General features: G+C 50.0%; 1 protein-coding gene across 1 annotated transcript in view; it reads right to left on the bottom strand.

Moving 5' to 3' along the window:
- Positions 1 to 12,227, bottom strand: part of MYO18B (myosin XVIIIB) — a 235,905-nt gene that overhangs the window by 115,644 nt on the left and 108,034 nt on the right. Inside the window, exons 25-26 of the mRNA XM_033174542.1 lie at positions 8,005 to 8,124; positions 5,189 to 5,297 (exon numbers count right to left, since the gene is read on the bottom strand). Coding sequence (XP_033030433.1) covers positions 5,189 to 5,297; positions 8,005 to 8,124 — 229 coding nt within the window. The remainder of the gene's footprint in view (positions 1 to 5,188; positions 5,298 to 8,004; positions 8,125 to 12,227) is intronic.

Raw genomic sequence — 12,227 nt, 5'->3', positions numbered from 1 at the left:
GGAGAGTGTTGATGTTCTGGCCAACGCCTGTGAGGAGGAAGGTCTGGCCAGTGCTTGTGAAGCCTGAAAGAAGACCCTAGCCCAGTTTCCTGGGGCTGAGGGACTGGCTGAAGTGGCTTTGGAAAGCTTGCCCCCAGCTCGGCTTATGGCTGTTGAGAAGCAACAGTGCCATGGAAAGCAGGAGGGGGGCCAGATCGCCGTGGGCTTTGCTCCCAGAAGAGGGGGGGCTGTTTCCAAGTCTGAAGCCAGTGTAAAAAGTTTTGACTGTGGAGCTGTGTTTTGTCACGTCGCCTGCACCTGGTCTTTTGTTGACGTGCATGGCTGAAGATAAGGGCAAGGCCGTTTCTCACAGCCATCAGGTCACGTGCCCAGCTGAGTGAGAAGGACGGAGCCGAGATAAGCCCTACTGTTGTGATGCAGTCACCGAGGCAACGCTGAGAGAGGCCAACCCTGGTGGGCTGCGAGTGATGAGTGCCTGTGCAGCGTCTCTTTGCATCGTCATCGTTCCTCCTGGTGGACTTGTGAGGAACTGCATATCTTTTTCTACAGAGCAGTTTGGAGAACTGACTGTTGGAGGCAAGAAAAGGCTTGACTTTTTGCTAACAGTCAAGGGACAGATCCAAGGGACAGAACTGGCGTTTTCTGTGGTTGTTGACATAACTGTGTATCTGTCTATGTCAAACCTTCTGTCCAATGTTTTTGCTGTTTGTTTTGTGCTTATCACCTGTTCTGATTGCAGGGGCCAGAAGATGCTTCTACGCGTGAAAGGCAGCCAGGACGGGCTGTTTGCTGTTAAGAAGCCTCAATCCAGAACAGGGGGAGGTGGCACTGATGGAATGCTTGCTCAGTGCACCAATGTGCCCGTGCACCACTTATGTTTGTGTCAGTGGTACCAAAGGCTGGCAAGTCGCCACTGGGACAGTGTGCTGAAGCAGCCTGAGTTCTCTGAAGGGTGCAAGTTAAGGGCATGTAACAGCTTTCTTGATTGCAGGGTTTGCAAGGTCGAGGAGTCGACATCCTGCTACCCCGCGTCTGAAAGGGAAACCACGCGTCCCTTTTCCCTGGTTCATGTGGCTGTTTCTGAAGGGATGCCAGAAGCTAACCTGGGGGGAGCGTGTTGTTCTGAGTGTTTGGCTGATGCTTTCTCTCACCACATGTGGTCTGCGTTGCTCAAGGAGGCAACTGAGGCAGCACCACTGGTTGCAGTGGAACAGCAGGTTTCTACTGGAGTAGGCTGTTCCCAGGTCCTCAGTGAGAGGGGGAGTAAGCACAGTGTGTCTAACCTGCTTTCTTCACAGGTATGTGGTCTTGCAGAGAGGCAGCAAAGGATGCTGCATGCTGCCACTGAAGACATACTGTTGGATGCAGAGCTTCCACAAGGGTTCTGGGTGGAACTGGGTGGTACCAAGGTTCTGAAAGTGTCTTTCTGTGGGTACGAACCCAGCTTGCGTAGCTGGAGGTTAGTTAGCCCAGATAGTGACCAGACCCAGGTTCTAGTCAGCAGGAGTGCTGAATTCTTTGAGCAGAATGGATTGGAACACATCCCTAGAAGCCCTGATGTTTTGGATGGTCCTGTCAGTGCTGGACAGGATGCGCCACCTGCTGGTGGCGGTGGTGGTCCAGGTGGATCAGCCCCAAGAGGGGGTATTGCTGTGGCTTTAGCACCTGCTGGTGGCTCGGGCCGAGTTCCCGGCCATCACCAGGGTGCAGCGCAGCTAGGGGCAACTCCAAGGCAGCAGCCTGGGAGTGCACCCGCAACTCCTATGTCATGGACTAGGAGGCAGGCCACGCTTGGCGACTCTTTGTGTGGCAACTCTTCTCCAGGAGAGCCTGGCACAGGTCTCGTCCCGGAGCAAGAGCAGGGTTCTTTGGCAGTGAAGCAGGAGCCCAAAGGTGCGCCAATGTCATCCTTGGGTGGTTCAGTTAGGATGCACGGGCGCAGCAAGTCTGTAGGTGAGATGCCTGACGTCAAGGACGTGCAGGTGGAATCCAGTGCAACTGGAACAGAGGGAGAATCTGAAGTGGTATCACAGCAGTCTGCACGATCCACTGAAGGGATTCTGCCCGAAAGGTTCACGGCCACTAGCGTGAGTGCTTGTTTGGTTCAGTGTGAACCGGAGAGCCTTGTGAAGGTTCAATGGGTATCTCAAGGTGAGGCCCAGAAATGGCAGGATGCCATGGTAGAGCAGGTAGGCTCAATGAGGTCTTTGGGTGTGTGCACAACCACGACGCTGTCAGAAGGTCGTTGGGTGTGCAGACTCAAGACGGTAGCAACTGGCGAGTTGCAGTGCGAGGCTAGGTCAGTAGCCAGAGGTTTCACTCAGGAGGAGGGGGTCCATTGTTCCGAGGTACTGGACGCGCCCTCTCTCAGAAGCGAAACCACGCGCATGCTGTTAGCGGTCGCGACTCAAAGCAGCTTTGAGGCAAGCCACTTTGGTTTGGATGCCTGTTTGGATTCCAACCTGGATGAGGAGAGGTACGAGGTACCTCCGCCAGGGTTCGAAGGCAACAGGCCGAATCAAGTGTGGAGTTTGCAAGAGGCAATCACTGGCTTGAAGGAGTCAGCCAGAGATTGGTCCTCAGGCGTGCAAGAAGCTTTGAGAAAGCTAGGTGTCAGCCAGAGTTGTGCTGATAGCTGCCTGTTTCTGGCAGGAGTAAGTCCAGAGCAGGAGCTAGTTCTGCAGTCCGGTGCGGACATGCTTTACCTGGTGGAGACCAGGGGACAGGTGCAACGGTTCGCAGAGGAGCTTGGTCAGTCTTTCCAGCTCAGGAACCTAAGCCCTGTTGCTGTTTACCTAGGTGTGCAGGTAGACAGAGCCGAAGACGGTAGTGTCTTGCTCAATCAGACTGGCGAGGTAGTTCAGTTGTTGAAGAAGTGCAGAGTGTCTGAATGTGCTAATGTCAGAACACCCATGGAGACGTGTCTAGGTGAGGACAGTCAGACCGGGGAACGCTCTGAGTTCGAGAGCCCCGAGGTGTTTAGGTCAGCTCCTGGGAGGCTGTTGTTTCCTTCATGGTTGAGCAAACCTGACATAGCAGTTGCTGTGGATCTGTTCAGCAAGGAGGCTGCAAATCCCAGTATGCATGCCTGGAATGGGAGAGTGCTCCAGAGTTTGCAGGAGACTAAGGAGTTTTGCCCGGAGTTGTCAGCTACCGGTGAGCCCCAGCTCACGCGCTGGTGCGACGGCGGTTGGGCAAATTCCGAGGACAGGAAATCTGTGTCTGAAATGGTTGTACAGTGTGGAGGAGCTCTAGGCGGGCTGAAGTCCCAGTGCCAGAGCCTCATTGCTCGTTCTCGTGCAGAAGCCAGGTACAGTGCGTTGTCAGTGCTTTGCAGGGAACTGGAGTTCTATAGGTGTTTGGTCCAAGAGATCTGCGTTCAGAGTTGCCTGCCCGTGATGGTTTGGGAGGACAACCAACTCTGTTTGTTGGTGGCAGAGTCTGGACAAGTCAAGGCCAGACCCAAACACCTAGACGTTCTCTTTCGAGACGTGTGCGTTCAGACCGGCTTGGAGAAGCTGAAGTACTGTTCTGGTCAGGTGAACCAGAGGGTTGGGTTCACGAAGCCCCTGAGCTTCCAACGTCATGGGGAGTTCTGTGAGGGTTTGTGTGAGGTAAGCTGCAAGCTTACAACGCCCCTGTGTGCGGGACAAGAGGGGGTGTAGAGGTTTGGAGCTTTTAGAGTTAACAAGCTCAACCAGGTTGTCCCACCCACAGGAGGAAGAGCGTCACCGGATGCTCTGTGTACTGTTGTACTGTGTAATGTGATACTTTCTTTTTCTGTTTCCGGAGAACGGAGAGAAGGGAGTAGCCACCAACATGGCTTGCGACTCTCCCGGAATGTAATGATTTATGCCTTGTAAAATAAAGCTTCTAGATTAGAAAGAAGCCGGACTCTGTTGTCTGTAATATGCTGGCATGCACACACCCCGTTGCGTGAGAGAAGATAAGAAAAGAAAACTCTGCTGAATAGCACAGGAGACGGCAGCAAGGAGAAACGCTTCAGGCAGGTACGCGCAGCGGAAACGTGCCGGGCTCCAGTTGTGCTAAGGTTGGTTTGAAGTGTTTCCAACAATCAAAAACTCTTCAATGCATGTCACACAGTTTGCTATGCACCCCCTAAATTAGTCCACTGCTTCAGGTATGAATCCTGTTGCTTGTGCTGTTGATGTAAGATTCAGGTGCCAGCACAGTTGGTTTCTGTATGCAGGAAGAAGGCCCCTTGTTCTTTGCTCCCATTTTGAAGTGGATTTGCCATAACTTCAGCCACCTAAAGCAATTTCCCCACAAATTAGGAGCCTTTGCACATCTCCACACAGTCTTGGTACTGGGGATTGGGCGGGGGGGGGGGAATTGAGGAAATAAAACTCAGCTCCTTTCTCTCTCAACCTTCACAATAACCTTAGCTGTTGTGTGCAGACACTGAGACACCAATTCGCAAGGCTTCCTAAGCAATCTGCTGCTACAAAGTCCTCTTGACATATCTGGAGCACAAATTCTCCAGGGCGGCCAAGATGAGGTTTTACACGAACTGACATACTCCCAACACCACCCTGCTGCCTCTCTCCAGTCAGAATGACGAGGAGAGACAGATGTCACTCCTGAGAACTGTTGGATGGAGCGATCTGGAATGATGGCAGAGAGAAAAGAGGAGGGGAGGGAAGCAGGCGACTAAGTTACAAGGAGGCTGGAAATTAAGGCTTGAAGGAGTGGATTTGGAAGGAAGGAAGAAAACCACATCTCAAAACACAACTTTTTTGTTACCTAAAATATGGTCCAGAATTTCAGAGAGTGAACTTAGACTTGGAGGAAGGAGACAGCAGATATTAATAAGGGTTAGCAGACACGTGGGATAGGCTGCCATGAATTAAGAAAGCCCACCATTTTAAAATTTTATTTTAATTAAATGTACAGTGGAACCCCGGGTTACGCACGCGATCCGTTCTGGGTCGCCGTGTGTAACGCGGGCATGTGTATCCCGAACGCATGAAAAAAAAACCCAAAACCCAGAAGTAGTGCGATTTGAGCACTTCTGTACATCCGGGGGTTGCACGCAGGCCGTGCGCGCTCCGGAAACGCTTCTGGGTTGCGGGCGTTCTTAACCCGAATGTACGCAACACAGAGCGTGCACAACCTGGGGTATGACTATATTTTTTATTAAAGATTTCTTGATTGGGATGCCCCCTACCTTTGCCAGAGCTGCTTGCCCCAGTTTCGTGCAAATGAAGCTGCTGCTGTGCCTCTTCCAGCTGCTTCTCTGCAGACTCCAGCTTCTTCTGTAGTTGGTCATGCTTGGTCTGAAACAGAAGAGCGACTCAGATGGCCTGCTCCACATGCTGCACAGCCATTGTGCTGCTTGAAGGCTCTCAGGGACCAGGATTTCCCACAGCAATCCCAGAAGAGCCCAAGTGCCAAGCGTGTGTCCTTAAAAGAGCTCCAGTGAACCCCACACAAATATACACAGGTGTTAAAGGGAGGGCTAGTACATTTAAACCCACATTCATGTCCACAACCCACAGCTATTCCCACAGAGCCTCTCAAAGCATCAAACATTAAAAACTTCCTAAACAGGGCTGCCTTCAGATGTCTTCTAAAAGACAGATAGTTGTTTATTTCCTTGACATCTGATGGGAGGGTATTCCACAGGGCAGGCGCCACCACCAAGAAGGCCCTCTGCCTGTAACCTCACTTCTTGCTGGGAGGGAACCGCCAGAAGGCCCTTGGAGCTGGACCTCAGTGTCCGTGCTGAACAATGAGGGTGAAGACACTCCTTCAGGTATACTGGGCAGAAGGGCTTCTTTGCTGTTGCTATCGCCACTTGGTAGGCTCCATGTTGAGCTCTAACCTGTGTCTGGTCCAATTCAGAATGAGTTTTCCGCAATGATAAGGAAGAATTTTAAAAAGACTCGGAAACTTTTATGTTGTATTTACAGAAATACTGTAAAGAAACAGACTCACTAGCAGGGTTGGATTAAACACAAGTGAGAAAATAAGACCAAAGGTTAAGTAAGGATAATATGGAACAAAATTGATTGTAAGATATAATTATGAAAGAAATTTTGATATAAAACTGACAAGAAATTAAGAGCATTAAGGTATATGAATAAAAAATAAGATAATAATTAAGCAGAAGCAGTAAATATTTATAGAACCAGAAGGGGAAGTCTCATGCTTGCCGCCCCTCGGTAGGGGGGGTGGGCGAGCAGGGGATGAGGGGCATGGCGCTGGAGCGGCATGGGGCTCTGCGCGCCCTTCCAGTGCTCCCGGGATGGGAGGTGAGGGCGGCCGGCTTGCAGCCCGCCCGAGACCGGCATGGGCGGCAGCAGCTGCGCCGCCGGTGCGCGAGCGCCCGGCCAACAGCCCGCCCTTGGGGGCGGGAGCGGATTGGGGAGGGGGCGGCTGGTATGCTGGTGGGCTCGATCTTTCCGGCGCCCCCATGTGTCCGGGGCATCTGGGGGAGAGCGCTGGTGGCGCAAGCACCCGGCCGCCCGTGGGGGCAGGGGGGAGGCCGCCGGCGGGGCCGCGCTATTCCCCCCCGCTCTCTGCACTTGAAGACGGGGCTGTGCTGCTGGCGCGTGTGGGGTCGGGTTGGGGAGGGGGCGCCCGGTATGCTGGCAGGCTCGCGGGGGCGCCCCTGGGGGCCCGGCGCCCTGGTGCGCCGCGCCACCAGCCCAAATGGACAAGACGGCCCTGGGTGCATGCTCTGGGTATCTCCCACTTGGATTACTGCAATGCGCTCTACGTGGGGCTACCTTTGAAGGTGACCCGGAAACTACAACTAATCCAGAATGTGGCAGCTAGACTGGTGACTGGGAATTGCCGCCGGGACCACATAACAACAGTCCTGAGAGATCTACATTGGCTCCCAGTACGTTTCCGAGCACAATTCAAAGTGTTGGTGTTGACCTTTAAAGCCCTAAACGGCCTCGGTCCCGTAAACCTGAAGGAGCGTCTCCATCCCCATCGTTCAGCCCGGACACTGAGATCCAGCGCCGAGGGCCTTCTGGCGGTTCCCTCATTGCAAGAGGTGAGGTTACAGGGAACCAGACAGAGGGCCTTTTGGGTAGTGGCGCCCACCCTGTGGAACATTCCAGGAGACGTCAAAGAAATAAGCAGCTATCCTATTTTTAAGAGACATCTGAAGGCAGCCCTGTTTAGGGACGTTTTTAATATCTAACGCTGTATTGTTTTAACATTCATTTGGGAGCCGCCCAGAGTGGCTGGGGAAGCCCAGCCGGATGGGCGGGGCACTAATAATAATAATAATAATAATAATAATAATAATAATAATAATAATAATAAATTGTTGATATTTCTTCCTGCAATCTTAATTCTGGTTTGGGATTCATCCAGTCCAGCCTTTCGCATGATGAATTCTGCAAATAATTTAAATAAGCAGGGAGACAATATACAGCCTTGTCGTACTCCTTTCCCAATTTTGAACCAATCAGTTGTTCCATATCCAGTTCTAACTGTAGCTTCTTGTCCCACATAGAGATTTCTCAGGAGACAAATGAGGTGATCTCGCACTCCCATTTCTTTAAGAACTTGCCATAGTTTGCTGTGGTCGACAGTCAAATGCTTTTGCATAGTCAATGAAGCAGAAGTAGATGTTTTCTGGAACTCTCTAGCTTTCTCCATAATCCAGCGCATGTTCGCAATTTGGTCTCTGGTTCCTCTGCCCCTTCGAAATCCAGCTTGCACTTCTGGGAGTTCTTGGTCCACATACTGCTTAAGCCTGACTTGTAGAATTTTAAGCATAACCTTGCTAGCGTGTGAAATGAGCTGGATTTTTAAATGTCATGCAAATATATCTTCTTTCTCTGACAATGTATAAATGGACAACCCAAGGGAAGGGTCTGCAAAATGTCTTGGGCTGGCCCTGCATGGCTGTTTGGGTGAACAGGTTGCTTTTCCTCCATGCCCTATGGAGAAATTGTGCAAAGACCCAACATACAAGTTCCATCTTGCTGCCCCCCCCCAGCCCTCCCGTTGGACACATACCTGCAGCTCTCTGACCTCTCTTGACCCTCTCAGTCTTTCAGCTCGTTCACCTTCCAGGACCTGACAGGCAACATCACCTTTCAAGCGTTCATCTGACAGCTCCGTCGTGAGGTCTATGATCTGAAGGGGGGGGGGAATGCAACAAGTCACATGAGGCAATTGTGAACTTGCTCCAACCAGGCAAGCGGGGAGGGGGTGGCATTGTGCAGTCAAGGGCTCCTCTCAAGCATTCCTGCTGTTCAGAAGCACCCAAGATTTAAGCTGCTTTCTTCTTGTTGCATTGCAGGAGACTGGACTGGATGGCCCTTTTGGCCCCTTCCAGCTCTATGATTCTGTGATTCAGTGTCTTTCATTGCCCTCCACTCGACTCCAGCAGAATCCAGAATGAGCTAAGGTTGCAAAGGTTCATTCCCCCCTCACCCCACTTTTTGTTAACTGGTCTGAGCTTTCTTGCAAGCAAAGCCTTGGTCCCCATGGTGCACATTTGGGGCCTGTGACACAGAAGCTGCCATGATGGTCGATTGAGAATAACACTTGTTTGTTGGGGCCTTTTTGCTCCTGCAAATCTACCCCTCTGGTTTGCTGGAAACCGGTAGCAATTTGATAATCTCCAGGGTGCTCAGAGCATAATAGTGTTAGTTAATTAATTAATTGCTTAAAGAGGCTTTGATGTTGCTTGCCAAACAACTATTCAATTTTCTCCCAAGGCCGAACATATAAGGAGTCTGTCTCATGTTGGAGTTTGGGGGGGGGGAGCAAACTGGGGATCCACCAAAGTTCATCTGGGGGTCAAGGCTCACAGTAGAGGAAAGTGTGAAGATCCAGGTGCATGTGCTTCCCTTGACCCTTTTCCACAAAACATGTTACTTTCCCCCACCCCTCCTCTTATTTTGATTACCTCATAGAATCACAGAGTTGGAGGGACCTAAGGGTCATCTAGCCCAACCCCCTGCAGTGAAGAAATCACAGCAAAATGCAGGAATCACTGCTAACTCTTATGGGGATCACAGAAAGGGAGGGCAAATATACACAGCAGTGGCTGCAACACTTTTCAGAGAGAACCCTGTGCTCCCCAGATGTCACAGGGGGACAAGAAAGCTCCAATAAATTAGCTGGCCATAATATCAAAGTGCAAAGCAGTGAATCTCATACCCCACCACCTTCCAAATCTGTCAGAAACCTGGGAGAGTGCTTGAGTTCTCACCAGGAAGTGGGGTGGTGCTCTAAAGCAGTGTTTTTCAACCTTTTTTGGGCAAAGGCACACTTGTTTCATGAAAAAAATCACAAGGCACACCACCATTAGAAAATGTTAAAAAAATTAACTCTGTGCCTATATTGACTATATATAAAGTAATTCTCTTGAATAGGAATCAAATAAACACAATTTTTCCCACGGCACACCAGGCAACATCTTGCGGCACACTAGTGTGCCGCGGAACAGTGGTTGAAAAACACTGCTCTAAAGAGTAGGCACCCCACCTGATGGCAGCAACCCTGCAGTGAAGTTACAACTCAGGAGGAAGTACTGTTCCGCGATCACACCTGAAACCGCTGATCTCCCTTTTGGCACAGTCAGAATTTTATCTACCCTCCCATTCCTGAAGTCATTGTGATGTCAGGGGGGCACATGAGGGTGGTTTGGCCAAATGGAGATGCTGAGCACATCCAATTCAGGCTGGGATTGAAGGGCGCAAGGCTGTTGCATCCTTCTCACACCTCCCTCCCTAAGCTGCTTTGGGAGGCTGCGATCTGCTCATAAAGTGGCACAGGGCTGGCTTGGGGAGGGTGGCGTGAGCAGCACGCCCCCCCCCCCAACAGGCCTGGGATGCTCACCCCAGCAGCCCCCATGCTATGCCCCTAGATACCAGGGATTGAACCAGGGACTTTCTGAAGACATGCCCTGCAGCTGAGTTGTGGCCTTTCCTGTGTGTCCCCATGAAGGCGTGCTAGAGAAGGGAGCAGCTAGAATCCCAAAAGCAACTAAGATGGGGCAGAAAAGAAAACCGACTTGGATTGAACATTTCCAATGCAATCACTCCCTAGGGAAGGTGAAGATATTTGGTTTGGCTTCTATTAAACCTTCCTAAATTTACGCTCCTGAAACAATATGCATACCGAGCACAGCTCTCTTTCAAAATACTAAATGCATATATTAATGAAAGTAATATTAAAAACCTCAGCAGAATGGTTAGAGTGCTGGACTTGGACTTGGAAAAACAGGGTTCAAACAGTCCCTGCTCAGTCATGAAGCTCACTGGGTGACCTTGGGTCAGAGGATAAAATAGGGAGAGGGAAAATTGTGTGTGCCGCCTTCAGCTGCTTCAAGGGAAGGTGGAGTATAAAAGTAATCATAAACTTTAAAAATGTTGTATCAGAGAAAATTGCTTGAAAAGATGTGTATATTAGTATTATTAGGCAGTCAGATTTTGCATCCATAGCAGTGACCAGAGGAAGAAAGACAGCTGGGAGGAGCACCTTCACTTGTCCCAGCTGCAACCAAACATGTCTCTCCTGCATTGGTCTCTCCAGCCACAGCAGGTGCTGCAACTTTCCAACAGTTTGACCACCCCCAAAGGTGAAGGCACTCCTTCCTTGTCTCCCAAGACGGATGGATGAAAACAATTTGCTGCTATTATTACTGACCACACTTCACCCTAAGGTCCCAGGGCAGATTACAGCAATTAAAATACAATATTAAAAACATTTTAAACAACATAAAATGACAGAAATAAGGAGGGTCCTGAAAACATACATACAGTACTTTTCCAAGTGTCAGAGACTGAGGCAAGGAGTTGCATCTTGAGAATTTGCCAGAAACTGAGTGTAGACTACTCCACTGGTGAGTTAAATGTTAAAAATGTGTTGTAAAATGTGACACCAGAGGGCACTGTAGAGCAGTGATCTGTAGCCAATGAGAAATTGCATTGGGGGCTATAGTTTTTTTTTAATAAAACATAAAGGTAAAGGGACCCCCCCCCCCGACCATTAGGTCCAGTCGCGGATGGCTCTCGGGTTGCAGCGCTCACCTCGTTTTACTGGCCAAGGGAGCCAGCATACAGCTTCCGTGTCATGTGGCCAGCATGACTAAGCCGCTTCTGGTGAACCAGAGCAGCACACGGAAACACTGTTTACCTTCCTGCTGGAGCGGTACCTATTTATCTACTTGCACTGGCGTGCTTTTGAACTGCTAGGTTGGCAGGAGCTGGGACTGAACAACGGGAGCTCACCCTGTTGCAGGGATTCGAACCACCAACCTTCTGATCAGCAAGCCCTAGGCTCTGCGGTTTAACCCACAGCGCCACCTGCATTTTTAATAGTGTATTTTAAATAGCATTTTCCAGATCAGTGTAAATCCAGCCTGTATTATGAAGGTGCTGGATGCACCTCTGTGGGAAGGAGTTACACAGCCCAGGGCTGCCATGGAGAAATGCACACTAAAAAGCTGCTGAATTTTCATTAGGACTTCTCTTTTTTTAATGTGAACTGTGCGCTGCTCTGGTTCACCAGAAGCGGCTTAGTCATGCTGGCCACATGACCCAGAAAAACTGTCTGCGGACAAACACTGGCTCCCTCAGCCAGTAAAGCAAGATGAGCGCCACAACCCCAGAGTCGTTCGCTACTGGACTTAACTGTCAGGGGTCCTTTACCTTTACGTTTTTGTGCAGAACTGAACTTCAGATGAGAAAAGCACAAAATGGACAGAAACTGAAATTGCCAGGTCCATTCATCCCTGCAGGCTCTGCCATCCAAAGTTTGGAAAAAGAGAGGGGTAATTATTATGCATGTTGCATTCAACAAGAGGCCTGTCACATTTCAATGTACAACCATGTCAAGCACAGTTTCACTGCTGCAATTTGTTTTCCCAAAGGAGGTTGGGAGCCACTGCTGCAGATGAGCCTTTCCAGGTTGATTCAGCAAGTCTCTTCATTTTATTTATTTAATGAGAGCATTTGAACTGGGCAGTTCACCTAAAAAAATCTTCCAGAGCAGCTTACACACAACCAGCGAAAACAAGACAGTCCCTGCCCAGAATCTAAAAAGCAGAAAGGAACAGGGAAGGAAGACAGGGGAGAATCACTCTCAAATGCCAATTCCTAAACAAAACAAAATAAAATAAAAAATTCCTTCCAGTAGCACCTTAGAGACCAACTAAGTTGTTCTTGGTATGAGCTTTCGTGTGCATGCACACGTGCTACTGGAAGGAATTTTTTATTTTATTTTGT

The sequence above is a fragment of the Lacerta agilis genome, chromosome 17, assembly GCF_009819535.1.
Source record: "Lacerta agilis isolate rLacAgi1 chromosome 17, rLacAgi1.pri, whole genome shotgun sequence".
Lineage (NCBI taxonomy): Eukaryota > Metazoa > Chordata > Lepidosauria > Squamata > Lacertidae > Lacerta > Lacerta agilis.
This window is presented reverse-complemented; position numbering and strand designations above follow the sequence as displayed.